This window comes from Eriocheir sinensis, unplaced genomic scaffold, assembly GCF_024679095.1.
Source record: "Eriocheir sinensis breed Jianghai 21 unplaced genomic scaffold, ASM2467909v1 Scaffold26, whole genome shotgun sequence".
NCBI lineage: Eukaryota > Metazoa > Arthropoda > Malacostraca > Decapoda > Varunidae > Eriocheir > Eriocheir sinensis.
The window spans coordinates 980061-1005230 of record NW_026111565.1 but is presented as its reverse complement, the minus strand read 5'-3'; the positions used below and the strand labels follow the sequence as shown (position 1 = coordinate 1005230).

The following is a 25170-nucleotide window of genomic DNA, read 5'->3' as shown; positions in this document are numbered from 1 at the left end:
AGTACTAACTGCTCCGGAAAAGAACTTTTCTGCTACCCACCTAGAGGCTCTTGCCATTGTATGGGCTCTGAAGCATTTTCGTGACATAGTGATGGGGTACATAATTGTGGTGTATACGGACCACACGGCCATAACTGATCTTTTCAAGGGAAAAAACCTACACGGTCGTCTGGCAAGATGATTCTTAATGATCCAAGCATACAATCCGTAGATAAAATATATCACCGGGAAAACAAATGTGGTCGCAGATGCCTTATCTCGGAATATTCCGATAGGCGCGATTACCACCCCAGAGGTCATCCACAGCTTCACTTCACCTGAGCTACACACTGCTCAGCGAGACCACCCTGTGTAGAAGAGGTTAATTTACGCCCTCGAGTCGGGAGACGAAACAAACCTTCCTGAATTGCCAGTTCCCTTTTCACAATTCTTCCTATCAGAGGACAACCTCCTTTGTAGGTCATGGCCAACCAAACCGGTACCTATAGACCAACTGGTCATCCCAGACAAATACGTCCCCGTGACGCTTAAGCTGGTCCATAACACACCCATTGCGGGTCACCCAGGAAGAGACAAGACGCTATCTGTCACCAGACGAGAATTCTACTGGCCCACATTACGGGTTGATGTAGAAAAACATGTCGCACATTGCGTCGTTTGTGCTAAGCACAAGGGGTCCGTAAAAGGGCCAGCACCTATGTTGCAATACCCAGTACCAGAGGCGCCATGGGATGTTGTTAATATAGACTTATTACAGCTCCCCAAGCTCGCGCCACTTATTGGTGTGCGTCGACTAGTTCTCTAGGTTTCTAGTTCTAGCGCCTCTCAAGGACAAGACAGCCACACGCGTGGCCCATGCCCTCGTGACTCACGTGTTGTGTCCACATTCGTCTCCTCGAATTCTTTTGAGTGACAATGGCACCGAGTTTAGGAACTCAGTATTGAGCGAAATAAGCGCTCAGTTTAACATCACGCAATCCTTCATCACAGCTTACCACCCAGCTGCTAATGGGTTGGCGGAGAGGGCTAATAGGAAAATCTTACAGGTCCTCAGGCCTATCGTGAACGATCTCCACGATAACTGGGAGGATTGGCTATCGCATATAGCTGCTTCCATAAATACGTCGGTAAACGACTCTACGGGGAAGTCTCCCTACTGCATCTTATATGGGGTGGAGAAACATCTTCCGTACGACTTCCTAACAATCCCTCAACAACCTCTCTACAACATTGATAGGTACGCACAACAGCAGATGCATATGTTTTCTAAGATACACTCCGATGTTAGGTGTACGTTAAAAGCTACGAAGGTTGAAATGATGTCAAAACAACACAGACAGGCCGTCCTGGTGAAATTAATAGAGGGTGACACAGTCATGATTAAGCAAGCGGAAATGAGTTCGAAACTGGGGGCTAAATTTGTGGGTCCTTACCGTGTTGTTCGGAATGTCATGGGAAATCGGTTCGAGGTTCTCGAGTCGAATAGTGGAGTCAGTCTAGAAGTTCACAGTGATCGTCTGAAAGTAATTCCCTCACCTTTGGACCTTGATATTGGTAATTCCCCCTCAGAGTCAAATGTTCAACAAGATAATCCCAACACCCATAGCTATAACTTGAGACCACGGGTTTAAATACTTCATTCCCACCACTTTCAGATCATGATGTTGCGTTTTCTGATCATCTTGTTGTCCCTCGGCTCCCTGCTTGCAACGACACCCATCCACCTGAAGCCTGGTGCCCTCACGGCACACATAGGAGAGGTCTTCCTCATAGAAGATGTGCTCCTCGTAAAATATCCATATACTTCCTTGACCAACACCACTGACACAATCAGGATAGTCTCAGAAAAACTACTCGGCATGGCAGACGCCATACGGGCTACCAAGACTAGGGAATCAAAGGCACCTTCTAGTACCAACTCTCTGAATCTTTTTCAACTACTGGAAGATAGGATTCTGTTCCTACGGGGAAAAGTTGATGAGGTAGACATGGATTATAATTTTCACTCAGCTCACTCTCTGGTAAAAAGGGGGTTGCTCAACATCGTTGGGTCCGCCTCAAAGTTCCTCTTCGGTACGGCAACCGACGAGGACGTACGCGATTTGCGGGACCACTACGCTCATATACTTTCCTTTGCTGCCCGAAATCGCAGGGTGATCAACGCCAGTTGTAGAAAACTTGCGCGGTTGCGTTCTAACATTGAGGAACTGCTGGAGCAGACAAATAAGATGGTAGAGGTTATCAACATAGTTGTCAAATAGATCGACCAGGTGAATCAGTTTCTCCTCCTAGATCAGGCCTTGCATGTATTGGACAACGTCATTAACTCTGTCGCAACGGCAAATCAGCAGGTTATTAGCAACATGGTTGATGCAGCGCACGGTAGATTCACACCTGCCTTGTTCCCTCTACATGATTTGAGAACGACTGTCCATATCGGGTATCAAAATTATAGCCTCACACCTTTATTCAACCCAGACATGAGTCAATATTTTTACCCCTTGATTGAGTCCAGCCTCACCCCCGATGCCATAATCATTCATGTTCCATTTCAGACGGCGGACGTGTTTGAGGCACACGAAATTGTCCCGTTCCCTTTTTCAGCTAAGGACAGTGTGTTAGCCCTGGACACGTCCCCGTCTCTTGTTCTAATCGCGAACGATTTCGCTCTGTATTCAATGGGTAGCTACTCACTCTTGCAATATTGCAAGGAGACGGTCTTCGGGCGAGTATATTGCTCTGCGTCTCTCTTTGCCTTCCTACCAGTTCGGGGAGGGGTATGCGAGATCGCCCTCACCCGCGTGAACGCGTCTGACGCTCTTTCCCTGTGCCCTTACAAGCAGCTACCACCAACACCTGTTTTCCATAGGAACTTTCAGGGTCTGCATTATTTATATTTCCCTCAGTCCTTCTATGTCTCAGTCATCTGCCCGGAGGGTACCACTTATCAACGGGTTACTGGTTACTATGCCATAGCGGAAGCATGCTATATCCGCTCCACTAACATAACAACGTACCCGTCCCGGATCCGTCTGGTTTTCACGGCCAATATTTCCCATCGAGTGTTTCCTCTACGGTCTCTCGATAACATTCACTTCTCCAGCATCTCTTATGTGACTAATTCCCTTAATTCATTGTCTTTCGCAAACAAAACGGAGTTTGCGGAAACCCTGGAGGAAACGCTGCCTGAATTCCTGCATCTCCCCTACCTGTACCCTGGATTTTTTGTACCAATGTTTCTGATGTTCGTCAGTCTCGTCGTCATGTGCTACCTTATTAGGAGGAACTCTGTCCTGCACGATTATTTGGTTGTGCAGACACGGCGACTGGATGCAGGAAGACCACTGGCAAGGTAGTTTTTCCTTTTCTCAGGCAAGTCAGCGGACAGAAACCTGGCATTCCCCTGCTCCTATACTTAACATTGTACTATGTTTCACTATTGTATGTTTCCCTACTGTATTTTTTTTTTAGGAGCTAGATGAACGTTTCATTGTCTGTAACTATGCCAGTTGATAGCTTTTCTACATGTGTCCTTATATTTATCTTTTGAGAGATTTCTTATGTTTCATGTCACACACGTTGTGTTTTACCTCTCACTATTTATATTATAACTCCACATATGTTCTTACATAGCCAGTGTTTTATTGTAATTGTATCATAGGCAGTCTGCTTGACAAACTGCTATTTAGATTTTTATATATCGCGAGGTCGCGATCACTGGTAGGTGACCGAGCAGTGTTATAGTAGGATATCAATGTATTAATATTATTATTCAATATCACCACGAATTAGGCATACAATTGTCAATGGAAAAAAAACACGACAGATAGATCACGCCACCTTATAGGAATGTCGTCCGTCAGTGTTTACCGTCTCAGTTTTGTATACATCGCATTTCATAGTGCGTGGAGGTCACCATGACGTACGTGACCAATTGCAACAAATATTTTCCAACCTGTAAATCGTCACTCCTTCACGAGAGTCCGACTGACACACAACGGAGTCGCTCTCGCTACGACGCTTCTTGTACATATAGGCTACGGATATAATTCGCTTTAAGGAAGCTGAAGTCTTAATCAACGCCCTTTAAACGCCCCCGGCAAGCCCGTTACAAACAACGAAAAGAACGATATGCTAGTGGTTCAGAGAACAGAATATAACTTCTCATTTGGTAACGCTCATTAAGTGCGATACGATTTTTTTTTCGTGTGTGTATTGATTAAATGACTTCGTTGTTGAAAAGTATTCCAAAGATTATTCTATTCCTCTTCAATAAAGTGATGTCCGCTATTCTCGTCTTTTAATCAATATGAATAAAGAATCATCTCAACGTTTGACATATTAGCTGTTTTATGAACGTGAAAATGAAAATTCATGAAAATCCAATTCATTTTGTTTTTTCAACCTTTTTGAAATACTTAATGTGAGAGCCGACAGCATCTAAGAATAAGAGCCTAATTATGCAACATAAAACATGTATCATTTAACAAATATCAAGTATACTAAGCAAAGAACACTATCAACACAATAGCAACAAACACTGGCCTCTCACTGTTTCATGAAACAAATAACTGATATCTCAAGCAATTTACTATGTCAACAATAGCAACAAACACTAGCCTCTCACTGTTTCATGAAACAAATAACTGATATCTCAAGCAATTTACTATGTCAACAATAGCAACAAACACTGGCCTCTCACTGTTTCATGAAACAAATAACTGATATCTCAAGCAATTTACTATGTCAACAATAGCAACAAACACTAGCCTCCCACTGTTTCATGAAACAAATAACTGATATCTCAAGCAAATTACTATGTCAACAATAGCAACAAATAGTATTGCCTATCACTGCCCACTATACATATAACAGCATCAATAGCAGCTGTCTCCATCATATTTCCCATTCCTGTTAGCAGGTAACGGGAGGGTGGGCTGGGTGGCAGGGAGGCAGCCAGGTAAATGTGTACAGGTAAAGGTGACGTAATTGGCAGCATAAAACAATGAGCATGGATGTGCTATCAGTTAGAGAAGTATCAAGGCACCTCTCCATTCGAATTTGATCTCTTGTGGACACAACTCAATTTGCTTATGCAAGAGCAGCGCTATGCGAGCTTTTTATTTTCCTTTATGTTTCCTTTGCTATAAAAAAAATAATAATGATCATAAAAGAAATGGATTTTAGAAATAATTATGAGAAGAGTAGTACTTCATTATTTAGTAGTTAGTGGTTAGTATAAGATTACATGCATGTAATGTCACCTGTTGCAGATTGAAGGTGTGTCTGCGGCTGACGCAGGCATCTACCAGTGCCACGTTCCCGTCAGCTTGGAAGAGGAGGAGCTCAAGGTGGAAGCCGCCCAGCCAGTTGTGGTAAGATTTTAATGTTGGATCATTTTCTTAAGAGGTGGACGAGTGTGAGTGTTTCTTTCCAGGAATAGATCGGTAATGCCTTTATTTTTATCTGGGAAGCCTGGAAAGGGTTGAGAACTTGAGAGATATAGCAAAGTTAAGGTTCAAATGCAAAAAGAAAAGTTTTAGTTGGTTCATATCTGCCATATGCCATCAGATCAATATCATGGCTTCATAGCTTGCCACTTAAAAAAAAGAGGACTTGGATATACAATAACGTAAAGGTTTATATGCAAAAATAGACTTGCCTACATTATTAGTTTCATACCATATCAAAGCCTTCATGCCAATATGAATCATGCCTATATATCTTAGAAACTTGAACAAATTACTCATAAATATAAGACCAAAAAAGTTTAATTCAGTTCGAAAACAGATTAGCCTACATTATAATGTTATTGTTTCATACCTCGAAGCCTTCAGGTCAATATCATATCTTGAAAACTCGACAAAAAACTAAGAAATAAAAAAAAAGTTTATATGCAAAAATAGCCTAGCCTACATTACATTTTTTTTTTTTTCACATTTCGTCAAAGCCTTCAGGTCAACATGAATCATTTCTGTATAACTTGGAAACTCTAAAAAGGACCAATGGCCTCTTTCACAGTTCGCCATGATGTGTTAGTAAACCTGCAAATCAACACCAAAGACTTAGAAAATTCATTGCGTAGTGTTTTGTGTTCATGCACAGGTTAATACTTCTGAGGAAATCATACAGGACATCTCTTGTGTGTGTGGTGCTGCATCGAAAACCTAACCATTACGGAGTGTAAAAGACTAAAGTTTCGTTCGGGCGATTACAAAGCCACTACGATGGACTGTGGAATTGGCTCTAAGAAATATAACAACCTGAAATTTTTGTTAAGAGCAAAAATAGCCTACCGTACAGTCGTGGGACACAAGTGTTGACACAGTTTCCAAAAGGTTTCGGACGCCGCTAGCGAAAGACGGCAACTATCCAGCAGAGCTGTACGACGCGGGTTCGAATCCCCACGCTACCACTCGGATCTTTTGGTCACCGCCGAGTGGCTTAAAACTACACACATGCTGTCCTGAAGACCACCCATCAACCCGGACTCTAGAAGAAGCCGTCCAAGCGAATCAAAAACGAGTTCCGGGGGCAGCATGAGCCAATGCAAGATGGCGCCACTATAAACACTCGCCTGCGCCAGAACGGGCTGGGCCGACCATCAGGCCCCACCTGGAAGAAGCCTTGGGCCGACCATCAGGCTCCACCAGGAAGATGCCTACCGGCGCAACAGGCAACGACGGAAAAAAAAAGCTACATTCGATTTATATGTGACGTATGTGTGTGTGTGTGTGTGTGTGTGTGTGTGTGTGGTGTAAGGAGCAAAGAGTGTGTGTGGGTGTGAGAGAGATATTACTTAAGGAAGGCGCCAGGGGTATATTTTTTTACGAATATTTTTTTAAACTGACTAAATTAGTTTTTCTCGCTCAACATGTCGGGGATGCTATGTACTACCAGGTAATGAAGCATATTCGTGTAAAATATTAAAATAACAGGGTCCCTTTAAGAGATTTAAATGCCCCGCGCTGTTACGCTATAGCGCGCCAACACACGTGGTATTTCTCAAGGCTTGTACGCACGTAAAACTCACATTAGAAAGTATATTTCCCTGTAAGTTTTGTCATCCATCATCCCTCTATCCACTCGTGACGGCTGCCGAATGTGAAATGCGTACTCTGCTGCTCAGTTCTCCCACAGACGTTGACTGGGGAGGACATTGAAAAATTTCGCTGCGCTATAACCCAAAAACGTCTTTATAAAGACGTACAAGCGCAAAGCAACGATGAGCAAAGCTATGAACATAAAGAAGTCTTCTGGAACAAAATGAAGACCCAGGAAACACGCAAGAAAGCAACGCAAAAAAGCAAGAGTCACGACTCTATCTTCACACCAGCCGCACCGCGACCACCACCACCACCACCTTCGAGTGATAACTTTTTTTTATAAAGGGGTACCATATGCCTTATAATTCTCAATTAATTGAAAAAGGTATAAACAATAATATGTTACGATTTCATTCAATTCACGTTAATGTAAATGGCAAAACACATGAAATGGAAAAAAAAAAAAAAAAAAAACTGTAGGAGCCAAAATCTCGAAAATGTGTTTTTTACACTTCAAAAAAATTCAGAAAATCAACAGTCTGATAGTCTGTTATAAGGTAGCAATATAAACTACAACTAAATGGCAATTTTTCTCATTTTGTACATTTTAAAAAGGTAAAAAAACGGAAGAAAAGTGGAGAAGATTATTACTGAAATTATTTTTTCGAAGCCGAAACAGAAAATCTAAAATTTACAAAATGAGAAATGTACATATATACACAAATGTTCTAGGGTATTTTTTTTTTCAAAGTAATTATCTAAAAACTAATGTCTATGAAACAAATAGAAGATTTTATGCTCTGTTTGAGTTTCCCTACACATTCACCCAATTTTCACGAAATTCACAGAATGTCATACATTTACACCAACAAACAACATATTAAAATTTCAAAGACATAGGACAGACAGAATTTTTCTTACGAAACTGTGAGCATCAACTGCACGCCGAATATGTTTCTTTAACCCGAGAACGTTGGGAGACCCTTTTCAGGGCTTTCACAAGTCGGGGCTGTGGTACGGTGGACCCTAAAAAGGGCTCTCCATAAAACACCTAATTCGAGCTATTTGTAGTCGGTGGTGGCATAGCGCAACCCACCATGAATGTCCGAGGTCATTGTGGTAGGCATGGATTAAAGAGAGAGGATAGTTCATGCCGACGTCATTGTTATGACGTGGCGGGGAACCGTGACGTCACTCCCGCAACTCGTGCGCACTAGTTCCCAAAGCCCCGCGGGTACAGAGAGGAACTGCTTCATTCTGGCTTTTATTCATTTAAATAACATAACCTTTAAGTTAGTTTAACGCAGCACAATATGAAACTAGTAAAAAATAAAACTCTGATAGTAGGATGCGACATTTATGCACCAAATCGAGAAAATAACCAAGAGAACAAAAAACAATAAGTTTATGTGGAGCTGTGTCAGATGCTGTATACATATATTTTCGTGTTTCATATTCCCTTCTTGTAGCCCTACGAACATATCGGTGACTAAAATAATAATAAGAAATGCCATAATAACTATTGCAAAAACTGAACTAGCAGCTACTCGTAGCCTAATAAATAACTTGAGAATCCTTACTTTTCACTTATGATTATGCAGTTACATACTCTGTAAATTTACCTACCTCTTTTCACAAATTTGTCCTTGCCACTTAGCATTCAAGCTTTATCGCATGTTCTAGCCAGGAAATACGTGCGGTGACAAATTTGAACTTACACTCACCAAGTTCTTTATATTATACACAGCAGCTAAATGTGGAACTTTTAGGTGGAATTATCTTGCATTTTGCATTTGTAGCACGGTAAATCATATCCTACACACAGACTTGTGGTATACCTAAAAATAGCGCCCTATTGCTAATTTTAAATTAACTAATCTAAACTAACCAATCCTAGCAAGACTCTGACCTTGCCTAACCCTATCAGCAAACAGATGGCTGACCAGATACAACGAAGTATCATGGAACAACCATTTTTAGTTCATAATGTTGTATGGCCAGAGCATCTCTATTGAGCTCCTGTGCACTTCGTGATCCCTTTTGAGTTCCTCTGAGGATTTTTTTACCATAACTTCACAATGCTGGTTGGGCAGTGAATCTCAGACAAGTCACCTTTGCCTTTGTGGACCATTTCAGTCTCATTGAAGTGTCAAAGTTTATTCGTACTACATCGAATCATGTAAACGGGATAATGGAAAAATGGAAGACATACAGTTAGCAAAGCCAGAACGACTGCCAGTATGAAAATAATTGCAGAATTAAGAGAAGCATCACAGCACAAAGGAAGACTAAAGGGAGTTTTCTTCCTCCTTTATAGTCCATCTTCTCCCATGCACGGGGTTAGACGTGTGTGGTGATCCTCCTCCATCTTGCTCAGTTGGACCATTATCCTGAGACACAGCAGTTGGTTTGAAATCAGCTTCCCTTCTAGATGAGTTGTCGGCCAAGACTACTAACAATCGTTGAAGGGGAGCAATTGAAACCATATATATGTAATACAACTTAACCACAGTTTATTTGGTACACACCATAGACTATGGGTACACACACACACATATATATATATATATATATATATATATATATATATATATATATATATATATATATATATATATATATATATATATATATATATATATATATATATATATATATATATATATATATATATATATATATATATATATATAAGCTAATTTATATATTTATTGGTAGGAATATAAAGTAACAGGTTAACGTTGTCTGAGTAGCATATAATATCTGCCTCATAGGAAAAAATCAAGTAGATATCTTGCCTCCATTGAGAAGACATTATTATTATTATTATTGTTATTGTTACTATCATCATCATTACTATTATCTATTTACATTATTATTATTATTATTATTATTATTATTATTATTATTATTATTATTATGAATATTAATAATAATATTATTATTATGAATCAATGAATGCGACCCACTGGAAAGCATGAATTTATAAGCCAAAAGGCACAGCAGGCAACACTTCTCTGATAATAGAAGATGCAGTATGAGAAAGAAGGTATAGAATAGGAAGTTTTGGAGAAATCTAGCTGCAGGTAGACAACTAAGAGAAAGGAGAGGTAGTTACACTTTTAAAAGTTTCACAATTACTAAAATTAAGAATCACATTGGGAAATGTATTCCGAAGTGTGACGGACATTGGGATGAAACACCGGAAAAATTGTGATGTATTAGTCGATTAACAGACAAGGAACGGTCATTCAGGCCCAAGGTATGTCGTGTAGCAAATGACGATGCAACTTTAAAACAATAATCCCACCAAACAACAATGCCAAAGATTCCGAAGAACTTTAATTTGGTTGAACGCTTTATCAAGAAGCAGTAAGCTTGACTTGGCTGCAGAAATCCAAACAGATTGACAGTACTTAAAATGAGGCCGTATGAAAGAGTAAAAGCAGTTTTGGACATCTTTAGAGGAATTTACCAGACTGCACTTGCACAACAGACCAGATTTATTTGTGAGACTGCCGATGCAAGTGAACGTAAGTGCAACTCAAAAATTAGTTTGGGATCAAGGGTAACTCCAAGCATCTTCAGTGAGAAATAATTTGGGATCGGTACACCACTGACAACAATACGTATCAGGGTGAGGAGGAAAACGCATCCTTGATCGACTGATAACCATATGCTATGTACAGTAGGATTTACTCGGGTCCAGTCTTATACCCCACCAATCACACCAAGACAAAACCCTTCAGACATCACGAGTGAGAACATGAAGTGATTCTCTGTCTATCCTGTGGGGATGGAATTACCGCATATTTAGGTGTGTTGTCAGCATATGCAACCTTACTAGATTCTATCGCAAGCCATATATCAAATGTATAAATAATAATAAGAGGGGGTCCCAGGACACCGAATATAACTGGACTAAAAGAACTGAAGCAGCCATCAACAGGCACACACTGTCTCCTATCAGTTTTAAACTCAGAAAACACTTGAAGGGAGCGGCAACCAACGCCAAGACTTTAAAAACTTTAAACAAGAGGGCCTTATGGATAACATGCTGAAAGGCAGAGATAAACTCAAGTGAAATTAGTCTTGATTTGTAGCTAGCATCAAGAGCAACTAGCGTGCCATGCATTATGCAAACAAGAGCATCAGAAATACTAAGACATTTTCTAAAGCCAAACTGACTAAGATGGTAACAAGTTGTTAATGTCTAAAATGAGAGAGATGCTTGGCCAGCAAGCGCTCAAAGATCTAAGACAAAACTGGAGTTATGGAGATAGGTCTATAGTCACTGAGGTGAAATAAAGGATGAGGATCCCTTAGAAATCGGGGTAACATTTGCACTACGCCAGCATACTGGAAAAGAACCCTGACATCAAAGAGCTCTAAAAATAACCACCAACTTAGGATATAAAAATTTTTTTTTTTTTTTTTTTTAGAGGCAAAAATCCCAAAGGATAACTGTCGAAAGTGTCTATCCATCCATCCATATCGTGATGCCTGCTCCCACATGTGAGCTCCCCATGCCATGGCCCAGAACAGCAGACAGTGTCTAAACTAAATAAAACAAGATAAAGTGGTGAATGAGACACTTACAATAATTTAGCGTGTGCATAAGCAGGAGAACACTGTACAAATAAGTTTTCCTTTCACAGTGCTGGTTCCATATGCTAGAATACCATTCCAAATTACATAAGAGGTAAATAATTTCACTAATCCTAAACTTGAGCTACTTGTTTGAATTACAGTCAACATCATACAGAGTAGTAGCAGTGGACATACGACTTTTTCCATGGAAAAAAAAGATGTGGTTGAATATATACTTTTTTATAATGAGTACTGTGAGACATAAATAAATTGTCACCATAAGAGTATGTCTTATCAGTATATAATTTGCTATCTTGTCTGTAATAGGGAGCTAATACTCTACATATTATGCCCTGTAAAATACTGTATACAACTAATACTGATTATAGCCATAGAGAAGATTATGAACCATGGAGCAGCCTAAAAGACAACTTTATTGGGTGATTTTCTTCATTTTCTTAGATGACTTCGTATTCTTGCTTTCAGTAATATTAATGTTAAGTTGCCTTATCCTAAAATATACCCTGCAGCGAACATAATATTGAGCTACTTCATGGGGAACAAAAGTAGGTAAATCTGCTGTTTGCAAAACTCTCTCTACTGCTCCATTTCCCTTCTGTAATGATGTCCCATGGTATTGACGGAAATGGTTTTCAAGATTTAAAAAGGCACTACGATAGTCTGGCTTCATGACCTTCAAACCACCTCTATTTATAAATGCATCCCAACTTGTGTTATCAGTGTTAGAGTCAGTCAAGAGTGTTCCTAAGGCAGAATATTTCAACTGAAATTTGTGTACAACAAAACCTAAGAAATGATCTGTTGCTTCTCTCTCAGGAAATGTTAGTTCCAGAACATCATCATGGGCTTCAGTTTCTTCATCCATGACCCCCAAATCAGGTGTGAATACATCACATGTTAGGGAAGGATGTTCTTCTGGGGGTTCAACATTGTCTGTTTTGTCAATTTCATAGCCAGAAATGTCATCAATTCTAGTAGTAATTTTAGGTGTACTTTCTAACTCTTCAGTGTTGGTATTGGTTGACAACACTGATGTATCTCTCCCCATTATATACATTTTCAAGCGATGCTGGAATGAAAGAGGAGTGGGATGGTCATAGCATCGACCCATCTGCCGCATGACACTGAAAAAGTGTTCCAGAATGTCTTGATTTAGTCTCCTTGTGAGGAGGTAGATGACACCAAATCTTTCTTGCAAAGCATCATACAGTGTTTCAAGCGACCTAAAGCTTATCAGTATTCCCTTTTGGAATGGAAGATATCTTCCTGATACTCGAAGAGACTTTATTAAAGAAACAGTATCAGAAAGAACCTTCATTTGTTCAGTGGTTTTCTGGAATGCCATTCTTTTACCAGACACCTCTCTCTTCACACTACTGTTAAATACATCAAACCAGCCATTGAGAGTATGAATAAACTCTGATGCTTCTGGCCACTGATCACTATTGATTTTGCCTTGCTCTCCAAGAAATTTTAGTGCATTTGAGACAGTTCCTGAGAGCAAATGGACAGCAAGCTTTACCCTCTGCCGTTGATACCCTTTTACTCTTAAGAGATTCTCATTTAATTTGGGTGCTAATTTTAGGTTTCCATTGTCTACCATGATTAATTTTTTTACAGGGTCAGTACTGATTACCTTTCCACTATCAATATTTTGAAACCCATGATCTATAAAGTGGTTTCTTGCAAGTTTAATTAAATGTGGGACATCAGCAAACACATGAATCCTTCTCCCCTCATCATATGGATTTGGAAAGGTATTTTGCTGGTCACTTATACCAAGCTTGTTTAGAAGACTGTAATTTGAACCTTCCAGGTCACAAACAGTGGCATGAACTTCAAATCCAACCTCTTCCACAGCATTTATGATTGTCTTCAAGAGAGCATCAGTCATTTTAGTGTCAAAATTATAATAGACAATCTGTTTCCAGCGCCCAATAATGCCTCTTACCATAACCACTTGCACAAAATTTTTGGGGGACAAAACAGTTTCATCACTCCGCCTAAATTCCCAAGCCTGCGTCACCTTCATCTCATCAAAGGAAACAATGCATGCACGTTCTGCTTTTGTCATCTTTTCAGCACGCTTCTTCATTAGGGTTAAAATAATACCCAGCAAGCCCTGTTCAAAAATGTGCCCTTTAGTCCACCTGTGCAAGGTGGTGCGAGAAGGGTATGGTAGTTTTAAATGTTTTCTAACATAACTGTATCCTTTTGGACTTATAGCTCGAAATGAAAGAGCATTAGCAATATCATCACTGGTCCATTTCCGAACAGGTTCTTGGTTAATGAAGAATGTGATTTGTGTGTCAGTAAAATATGGAGATAGAAGGTCTCTAATAGTTTGTGAAGTGTCATCATGGAACTTTATTATTCCTTTGTCACTGTTGCATGCCTCCAAATTGTGCTTTGATATAAAATCTTTGAGGCCTAAATTACTTGATTGTAAGCTTTTGTTCTCCAAAGACATTTTAGTTAGCTCTTCATGTTGTGATGAATTTGTGAGTCTCATGTTATTCAACTTTTCCCTAGTATCTGCTAATTCATTTTCTAGCCTACCTAACTCCTCTGTTTTCCTTTGTTCAGTGTTTCTAATTTCATTCATCTCCTCAGTAACTTTAGACAACTCACTCTTCAGAACCATTACCTCCTCAGATTTAGCCTTATAACCTTCTGTCATCTTTTCCAACTTATGCCTGATTTCTAAAACTTTGCTCTGATCATGATCTGGTAGACATACACAACACGACCAACAAACTTTCGTTGTAGAAATCTGGTCAGACAAATCTTCAGGAAGGGTAAGGTCTGATGCACCAGTAGCAGGGCCGGATCAAGGGGGGGGGCCAAGGGGCCAGGGCCCCGGGCCACCCACCAAGAGGGGGCCTCCCACCAATTTAAACAATACATTTTGATTTAATAAGGTTAGTATTGTAATCATAACTAAACGAGTGTCAGTACCATGTAGTCAAGTGCCTGCACGTTTTCCTTTCTTTTGTTACCATGGTAATCCATGCAATTTGGATGGTCCATTTTCTCTTACGACAATAAGAGAGAATTGGCCCAGCTGTGTGATGTTAATGTTAATTAAACCATTAAAACCAACAAAAAATAAAATATTTCCCCGATTTTTTTTCTTTTGCTTCCCTGGACAGTCCAGGGAAGCAGGCGTAGGTTTTGTATCCCCGGGTTTATAGTGGCGCCATCTACACATTTCAACATTCATTATTGTCATTCTTATTACTAATGTTAATATATAGAAATACAAAGACAAGTATTTGCATATGTCTTCTGCGTGGCTTCCAAGAAATTGAGGCCGTTGGCGGAATGGTCCTCTATATCTATATATACAGCTAGGAAGGTTCACTGGTCCCCTATTTATCATATTTTTAGTAATAATAATAGTAGTAGTAATTGTTTATTGTTGATATTATTGTCATTTTTATTATTAATATTATTATATAGAAATACAAAGACAAGTATTACTGTATTTGCATATGTCTTCTGCGTGGCTTAAAAAAAATGAGGTCGTTGGCGGAATGGTCCTCTATATCTATATACACGAAGGCGCAAAACAGGGCCCATATAGTAAAAATAGTAGTAGTAATAGCTTATTGTTGATATTATAACAGTATGAAAATAATTAAATACATGCACATACAGCTTACACGTTGTTACATTTATTAAAAAAAAAAATTATATCACAGTTTCTCAGAAGTGAGTTATTTAAGTGCTGTTTTAGTTAGTATAAATTATAATAATATGAAGCGTGGCGACATTAGTGCAGTGGCGACTATTTTAGTGTTGTCGACTGTATCATTGGTTACTGTATCATTGCTGAGCGGGGCTTAGCATTTCGAGGAGACAACGAGCTGGTTGGTTCACCTAGAAATGGAAACTTTCTAGGTATTCTTGAACTTATTTCCCAGTATGATGACTTTCTCGCTCAGCATATCAAAACTGAAGCTAATCGTGGAAAGGGTCACACAAACTTTTTGTCATCTACAATAATGGAAGAGGTTATCAGCATAATGGGTGAACAACTCCTCAGAGAAATTATTTCCAGAGTTAAGAAGTCAAAATACTACTCAATCTCTTTGGACTCTACACCTGATGCAGCCCATATTGATCAACTGACCCTTGTATTGAGGTACATGGAGAAAGATAGCCCTGTGGAACGCTTTGTAACCTTTATGGCAAACAAAGGGCATGGTGCTGAAGATATGTTCAATGCTTTGAGGGAATTTTTAAACACATATGACCTGGACCTTGGAAACTGCCGTGGACAAAGCTATGACAATGCATCAGCAATGAGTGGTAGGTACAATGGTCTTCAAGCCAAAGTGAGAGAGAAGAACAATCTTGCATCCTGGATTCCTTGTACAGCACATTCTCTTAACCTGGTTGGTAAAAATGCTGTAGAATGCTGCTCAAGTGCTGTACATTTCTTTGACTTCCTTGAAAAGCTGTTTGTCTTCTTCACAATTTCAACCCATCGGTATCAACTTCTGGATGAGGCTTTAAAAAAAAGTGATTCATCTTTGACTCTCAAACGTGTCACAACAACGCGCTGGTCCTGCAGAGCTGATGCAACTAAGGCTCTTAAGCATAATTATGAGCAGATTAAGGAGGTTCTTAAGCATATTGTCGATGACATTGAAGAAAAAAAGTGTACGCTGTGAAGCAGAAGGACTGTTAAAACAGATGAATCAGCTTGAAACAGGAATTTACACCACCTTCTGGAATGATATTCTGCAAAGAACAGATGCAACTAATAAAACTCTTCAACACGCAAAACTTGATCTAAATACTGCTGTGGCATCACTGACTAGCTTGAAGGAATATGTTGCATCAAAGCGTGACTCCTTCCACACTTATGAAAAAGAAGGTGAACAGCTGTCTCAGTCTGGATCAGCTTATAAGGCTGTAGAATCTCGGCAGAAGCGACGCAATGTGCGTCTTAACCCACTGGATTATGGACATGCAGAAGAAGTGCAACTCAGCCCTTCTGAAAAATACAGAACACAAACTTTCTTGCCTATCATTGATCAGTTTGTATCTTCTCTCGGTCAACGTCTGGAAGCATACAAACAGATATCAAGTAAATTTAGTTTTTTTAGGCATCTGCAAAGGCTTTCTTCAGATGAACTTTGCGACGCAGCAGAGCAACTCATCAGATCATATCCAGATGACTTGGATATAACATTTAAGGAGGAACTGTGCCAGTTTGTCACATTTGCTAATATATTCACAGATGAGGAGCCAACAGATGTCAGCACTGAGCTTTTCCTGTATAGACTTGTATTGGACAAGGGTGTGCAGGACACTTTCCCAAACATAGAGATAGCTCTGCGAATATACCTTGTCCTAATGGTGACAAACTGCAGTGTGGAGCGCTCTTTCTCAAAGCTAAAGTTAATTGAAAACAGGTTACGGACATCTATGACACAGAAACGTCTGGTAAATCTGACTATGATGAGCCCCGAGTCAGACATCTTGTGTGAACTGGACTCCAACGAGATCATCAGTGAATTTGCAATGAAAAAATCCAGAAAAGTGTCAAGAAAGTAATCCTGACTTAACATGTAACTACATATGAAAGAATGAGGTATTATATTATGTGATAGTTACATTATTATATTCATATCAGTAACTGGAATTGTATGTATGTAAAAAAAAAAAAAGTAAGAATAACTTGTGCTTATTTTATTTTGAATTTATGCATATTGATAATCGGAAGAATAGTCCCGTTGTATTTTATTTTGAATTTATGCATATTGATAAACGGAAGAATAGTCCCGTTGTATTTTATTTTGAATTTTTGGATATTGATAAACGGAAGAATAGTCCCATTGTATTTTATTTTGAATTTATGGATATTGATAATCGGAAGAATAGTCCCATTGTATTTTATTTTGAATTTATGGATATTGATAATCGGAAGAATAGTCCCATTGTAGTGTTTCCTAAATAAAACCGACCTAATTAGTATTGCACTATTTTGGCCATTAGATTAATTAGACTATAGTTTGTGGTGTATGCAATGGGAGTTGGAAAGGGGGCCTCCCACCAGAGTAGGCCCCAGGCCTCCCACCAGCTTAATCCGGCCCTGACCAGTAGTAGTTGTGGTAGGCATATCTTCTAGCAGGGTGGCCTCGGATTCTGCAGTTTTATTCCTGGCAAACTGATCTTCTGGCAGATTAAGCTCTGATGCATCATAATTAGCACTTGTTGCATGCTGTACCACTAGAACTGCAACATCTGTGGAAAAGTAGGGAGCTAAATAGTCAAATAAACTCCACTCATATTTAGTGGAAAAACTCTCAATAAAACGGAAAAGTTTACTAAATAGTCAAACAACATACTCCACTCGTAATTAGCGGCAAACTCAATATAACAGAAAAGTTCCCTAAAATGAGTCAATAATGGACTCCTGATTTGGCAGAAAATTTGATTTAGCAGAATGGGCCTTGACTGAACTAGTCTGTCATATCAGGCCTCTACTGTACTTTTTGAAACCTATATAGCCCTTGGCTGACCCCAGCATTAACTAATTTAGAAAGAAAATACTTCCCAGAACATATCCATCCCTTGGCTGACCCCAGCATTAACTAATTTAGAAAGAAAATACTTCCCAGAACATATCCATCCCTTGGCTGACCACAGTATTAACTAATTTAGAAAGAAAATACTATCCGGAACATATCCATCCCTTGGCTGACCCCAGCGTTAACTAATTTAGAAAGAATATATACTTCCCAGATCATGTCCATCCCTTGGCTGACCCCAGCGTTAACTAATTTAGAAAGAATATATACTTCCCAGATCATGTCCATCCCTTGGCTGACCCCAGCGTTAACTAATTTAGAAAGAATATATACTTCCCAGATCATGTCCATCCCTTGGCTGACCCCAGCATTAACAATTTAGAAAGAAAATATACTTCCCAGATCATGTCCATCCCTTGGCTGACCCCAGCGTTAACAATTTAGAAAGAAAATATACTTCCCAGATCATGTCCATCCCTTGGCTGACCCCAGCGTTAACTAATTTAGAAAGAATATATACTTCCCAGATCATGTCCATCCCTTGGCTGACCCCAGCATTAACAATTTAGAAAGAAAATATACTTCCCAGATCATGTCCATCCCTTGGCTGACCCCAGCATTAACAATTTAGAAAGAAAATATACTTCCCAGATCATGTCCATCCCTTGGCTGACCCCAGCGTTAACTAATTTAGAAAGAATATATACTTCCCAGATCATGTCCATCCCTTGGCTGACCCCAGCATTAACAATTTAGAAAGAATATATACTTCCCAGATCATGTCCATCCCTTGGCTGACCCCAGCGTTAACTAATTTAGAAAGAATATATACTTCCCAGATCATGTCCATCCCTTGGCTGACCCCAGCATTAACAATTTAGAAAGAAAATATACTTCCCGGATCATGTCCATTCCTTGGCTGACCCCAGCATTAACTAATTTAGAAAGAAAATATACTTCCCGGATCATGTCCATTCCTTGGCTGACCCCAGCATTAACTAATTTAGAAAGAAAATATACTTCCCGGATCATGTCCATTCCTTGGCTGACCCTAGCGTTAACTAATTTAGAAAGAAAACATACTTCCCGGAACATATCCATCCCTTGGCTGACCCCAGCGTTAACTAATTTAGAAAGAAAACATACTTCCCGGAACATATCCATCCCTTGACTGACCCCAGTGTTACCTAATATAGAATGAAAATACTTCCCGGAACATATCCATTCCATGGCTGACCCCAGTGTTAACTAATATAGAATGAAAATACTTCCTGGAACATATCCATCCCTTGGCTGACCCCAGTGTTAACTAATATAGAAAGGAAATACTGTACATACTTTCCGGAACCAATCTGTCCCTTGGCTGACCCCAACGTTAGCTAGTTTAGAAAGAAAATACTTCCCGGAACCTATCTGTCCCTTGGCTGACCTCAGCGTTAACTAGTATAGAAAGGAAATACTTTCCGGAACCAATCTGTCCCTTGGCTGACCCCAACGTTAGCTAACTTAGAGAGAAAATACTTCCCGGAACCAATCTGTCCCTTGGCTGACCCCAACGTTAGCTAACTTAGAGAGGAAATACTTCTCGGAACCTAACCGTCCCTTGCCTGACCCCAGTCGTAAGTAATTTAGAAAGAAAATACTTCCCGGAACCTAACCGTCCCTTGCTTGACCCCAGTCGTAAGTAATTTAGAAAGAAAATACTTCCCGGAACCTAACCGTCCCTTGCCTGACCCCAGTCGTAAGTAATTTAGAAAGAAAATACTTCCTAGAACCTAACCGTCCCTTGCCTGACCCCAGTCGTAAGTAATTTAGAAAGAAAATACTTCCTAGAACCTAACCGTCCCTTGCCTGACCCCAGTCGTAAGTAATTTAGAAAGAAAATACTTCCTAGAACCTAACCGTCCCTTGCCTGACCCCAGTCGTAAGTAATTTAGAACAAAAATATTTCCCGGAACCTAACCGTCCCTTGCCTGACCCCAGTCGTAAGTAATTTAGAACAAAAATATTTCCCGGAACCTAACCGTCCCTTGCCTGACCCCAGTCGTAAGTAATTTAAAAAGAAATTATTTCCTGGAACCTAACCGTCCCTTGCCTGACCCCAGCCATAACTAATTTGGAAAGAAAATACTTCCCAGAACCTACCTGTCTCCTGCTTCACCCCAGCAATAATAAATTTAGAAGGAAAATACTTCCCAGGACCTATCGGTCCCTTGCCCCTCTCCAGCTGCAGACATGGGGCGATTACTTATGTTATGTAATCGATTACGATTACGATTACTTCATATTTTCATGATTATGATTACAATTACAATAAAATTAGGTGTAATCATTTTATTTTAATTACGATTACAATAAAATTAGGTGTAATCATGATTACAATCGTGATTACTGGAAGGACTGAAAGGTGAACTTGCAAATTTCATACACATGTACCATACTAAATATTTAATTGGTTGAATTATTACAAATGTAGAGAGTACATACTTGCTGTACGAGAAACTATAAACTAAAACTTTAGGTTTTTGTTGTATTTAATGAAAACTAAACTCTGGAAAGTCTTATCACTAAGCTGTAGAACTAACGATGCTAATGTAATCGCAAAAGTAGTCATGATTACGATTACACCTTTAATGTATTTGATTACGGTTACGATTACTTCAAATAAAATAAGAGGGTAATCAATTACGATTACTTGAAAAACTGTAATCGATTGTAATCGATTACGATTACAGATTACGATTACCACATGTCTGCCCAGCTCTAACTAATTTAGAAAGAAAATACTTCCCAGAACCTATCTGTTCCTTGCTTCACCCCAGCGGTAACTGATTTAGAAAGAAAATATTTCCTAGAATCTATCCTTCCTTTGCCTGATCCCAGCGTTAAATAATCTAAAAAGAAAATACTTCCCAGAACGTATCCGTTCCTTGCCTGACCCCAGCCATAACTAATTTCGAAAGCAAATACTTCTCAGACCCTGTTCATCCCTTGTCTGATCCCAGCGTCAACTAATTTAGAAAGACAATACTTTCCGGAACCTATCCATCCCTTGCATGACCCCTGCGTTTACTTATTTAGAAAGATGGTATGCACAATAATATCTCACTTAACAATGTATTCGGTTAATGACAATTTGCGGACACAATGCACGTGAATGTAGACCGTAGCCCACTTAACGACCATTTTTTATCATTGTGTACAATACTTGTGACGCACGGCCACCAGTTTGGAATTAGAATAGTGTGTGCACCAACACAATTTGCACTGATCAGTGAGTGACGCTTCACCTAGGACAAAAACAGCATTACTGATCGCCATCCGCCATTTTTAAAGCGAAGCAAGTGCAAGGTCGTCAGTCTCTTCTAAATGTCTGAACACCTTTTCAAATGCTTTTAAGGTGATTTTATGCATTGATCCTATGCAGTATTCTTTTATTGTAAGTGTTAACCTTTACTAAGTTTTGTGATTAATATTAAGTTGAAAATACTGTGTGTTTCCTTTGTGAATTGGTAGTAATACTAAGTTTAGGGGGTTAACTCAATATCAGCTAGGAACTTAACACGTAAGTTCCCATTGTTTCTAATGAGAAAAACTGACTTGCATAGCAACGCTTTGATATATGACAACCCCGTTATTAAGCAAGGTATGGCGTATACATACTTTCTTTCTAAATAAGTTAACTCTGGGGTAAGGCAAGAGACAGGTAGGTTCCAGGAAGTATTTTCTTTTTAAATTAGTTACAGCTGGGGCCAGGCAATTAAGGGACTTCTCAGTTCTGGGCAGAATTTTCTTTCTAAATAAGGTAACGCTGGGATCAGGCGAGGGACAGGTAGTCTTCGGAATCGCTGGGGTCAGGCAACTGACGGACAGATAGGTTCCAGGAAGTAATTTCTTTCTAAATTAGTTAATGCTGGGATCAGGTATGTACTGTACAGGTAGGTTCCAAGATGGCTGGGGTCAGACAAGGGACAGATAGGGTCCTAAAAGTACTTTCTTGCTAAATTAGCGAACACTGGGATCAGGCAACGGCCGGATAGGTTGTGGGAAGTATTTTCTTTCTAAATTTGTAATGGTTGGGGTCAGGCAAGGGACAGCTAGGTTCTTGGAAGTATTTTCTAAATTTTTCTTTCTAAATTAGTTACGACTGGGGTCTGTCCGGCTTATCAAACTGTTTTATGTAATTCAATTCAATTCAATACGACTGGGGTCAGCCAAGGGATGGATAGGTTCTGGGAAGTATTTTCTTCTAAATTAATTACAGCTGTGGTCAGGCAATTAAGGGATGGACAGGCTCTGGATTGTATACACTGTCTCTTTAAATAAGTTTGGTCAGGGGTCAGGCAAGGATGGATAGATTTTAGGAAGTATATTTTCTTTAAGTTAGTCAAGGCTGTGATCGGGCAGAAGACAGCTATTATAAGTTCTCAAAAGTTAGTTGAGGCAAGTTTGGGTGTGGTGGGGGGACTAGATTCTAGGAATCTATGTTGACCCATTTCTTTCCTATGTTACTTAAGAATAAGTGCGGGCATGGGGTGGCTAGCTTCTAGGTTTTTTTAAAGTTAGATAAGGGTGGTTCTGGGTGGTGGACAGCTAGTTTCTAGGAGCATTGGCAGTTAATTAATTTAATTAGTTAATTAATGAATATGAGTTAACTATTCTTGATATTTGTAAAAGTAGGTATATCATTTTATCTTTATACCATAATTACAGCTATTAGTAGTAAAAAATAGTAGTTCTCACCAGTGCAGATATTAAGTGAGGAATCTTTCTTTCTAATCTGGCGACAGTCAGTCTGCTGAGTCTGCATCTGCTGGTGCTTCATTCTGTTGAGGTATCTTGCCCTCCGAGGCTCTGAACCACCTGCAATAGTTTGGGTTAGCTTAGATTAGTTTACCTAGCTACCATTTCTCACTTGGATGACCGATTTACCATACAGTAAATATATTTGAATACTTGTCATATGATATTGATCATGCAGATTCTATACTAGAACTATTCCATAATGTGATGTAACTCACTGCCATACTAAATTTCCGGGAAACTAAATTCTTTCAGTAAAGCTCAACAGTAGTATAAATTTTTAAAATAATTACTCCTGATTCTGGATACTTCTCCCTCATAACAGCAAATGAATAAATAAATAAATAAAAACTGCACATATTTCTTCTGAGGTAGTCCTCTCATTCTGATACCAATTCGACAACCCAGCACTTGGTGTGACAAAATTAATTTGGCAGCAATTATAAAGACGGCGCAAGGTACAGAAAATGTTAACTGGTACTGTGCCTATACAATACATATGACTAGGCTATAAAAATAAAAAAGAGAGCAGAAAGTGGTATTAGTTTGTTAGATGCCTTGCACAATACATTCGTTTCTTACCTAAAGAATATGTAGATCTTTTAATTCTGAATACAGTACTTATGATTTTTAGACATACCTTACATCCCCAATAACATAGGGATCTATTGTTTTCAGGGAGAAGTCACTAACTTTGTTTAACTAAAGAGGTACTTACGTGTATTTACTACAGAAAGGCTTATAGGGCTATAAGTAAGAACTGCTCCTAGATAATCATCCTTCAGCTATTTCACTCGTATTTTTTTTTTTAAGTTGGCAGTATCTTCCCCAGGTTATGAAGCTTATTTTGGCCATTACATTTACATTTTTTTTGTGTGTGTGTGTGTGTGTGTGCTTTTTACCTTCGTTTTTTTCAGTAATGCTTAGTTTGTATCGCAAATCACTGGTTTGAGATACGCGACTATTTTACATTACCTTACAAAGCAGGGATTTTCTCAGAAATGAAGGGAAAAAATCGACTAAATCACACACAAAAAACATTGGAAGCACCCAGGTTGAATGAAGAAATCAGAGATGTCAACGCGTGCCATTAAATATTAAAATTTTAACACTCATGACTCCAGGTGCCACAGGGCAAATAAAAATGAGATTTTATTAATCTAAATCTAACCTGACCTACTAGCCTAACGGGGGGGTCTTTGCCCCCTTCGCCACCCCCTCTTGACTAAAAATTCAATAAAAAGTGATTGCCACTAAATATTTGGGACTGGAGTAAATGGTGGTTCACTATACTGGTATGTTACTATAGTGTATTAATCTATGGGGTTTAACTGCTTGTTCCATTTTGCATACATGTAAAATAATACCACTTCACTGTGTAGTTCTCTTCATTATGAGTCTATTCAGTAGCTGAACTGGGGGCAGAACTTACAAATCATGTAGCAGCTAAAATTAGCACAGCTGCATTTCACAAGTGAGTGATCATTTAACATTTGGGTTTACTGCAATGGCGTAGCTAAGAGGGGGAAGCGTGGGGCTGCCATATTTGAAGACACCCCTCGGGCCATATTTGAAGACACCCCTTGGGCCCCCAGCAAAGGAGGGTCCCAACCGGTAAATGACCAAATTGGGAGCACCTTTGTTGCCATCCTCATGTGCAGAAGCGTGTGAGGGAGCCCCACAATGAGCCAAGCACCCCCGGGACCCCAGATTTCTTGCTACGCCCTTGTTGATGCGAGACATGACAAACTTTTACCCAGGAAAAAAGTAGTTTCGATGAATACATACCTGCATGTGGTTTTGATGGAATATGTTGGGATGGCACAGCTCCTGGTTTCAGTTCCCGTGTGTTCCTTGATGTAAAAGTAGTATGAGAATAATCGCTCTCCTGGAAGTGAAGGGAGCAAACGCGGGCAAGCTTGATGTCATATTTATCACTCCGCCTGCACACTCTTATCCACTTCCGGCGAGTTTTCTTGTCTCTGGGGAACCTGTAGAACCTCAGGCCACCTTTTCCTGCATGCCTTGTGTTGCTGGAGCACCCAAACACCGCACAAACACCCATATCGGCACGTTAAATACGGCGCGTGGGAACCACTTGAACAGCTGACAGGCGTGACGTCACGGCCGCGGTGCATGCCGGGAAAACAAATGCTCAGTGAACA

The 25170-nt window shown here is 39.6% G+C and overlaps 1 protein-coding gene across 1 annotated transcript in view; it reads right to left on the bottom strand.

Annotated features, from left to right (window-relative positions):
• Window positions 1–15535: 15535 nt before the first annotated feature.
• The window catches only part of LOC126991329 (uncharacterized), a 35447-nt gene continuing 25812 nt past the window's right edge, over window positions 15536–25170 (bottom strand). Inside the window, exon 7 of the mRNA XM_050850106.1 lies at window positions 15536–15539. Within this exon, the coding sequence (XP_050706063.1) occupies window positions 15536–15539 (4 nt within the window). The remainder of the gene's footprint in view (window positions 15540–25170) is intronic.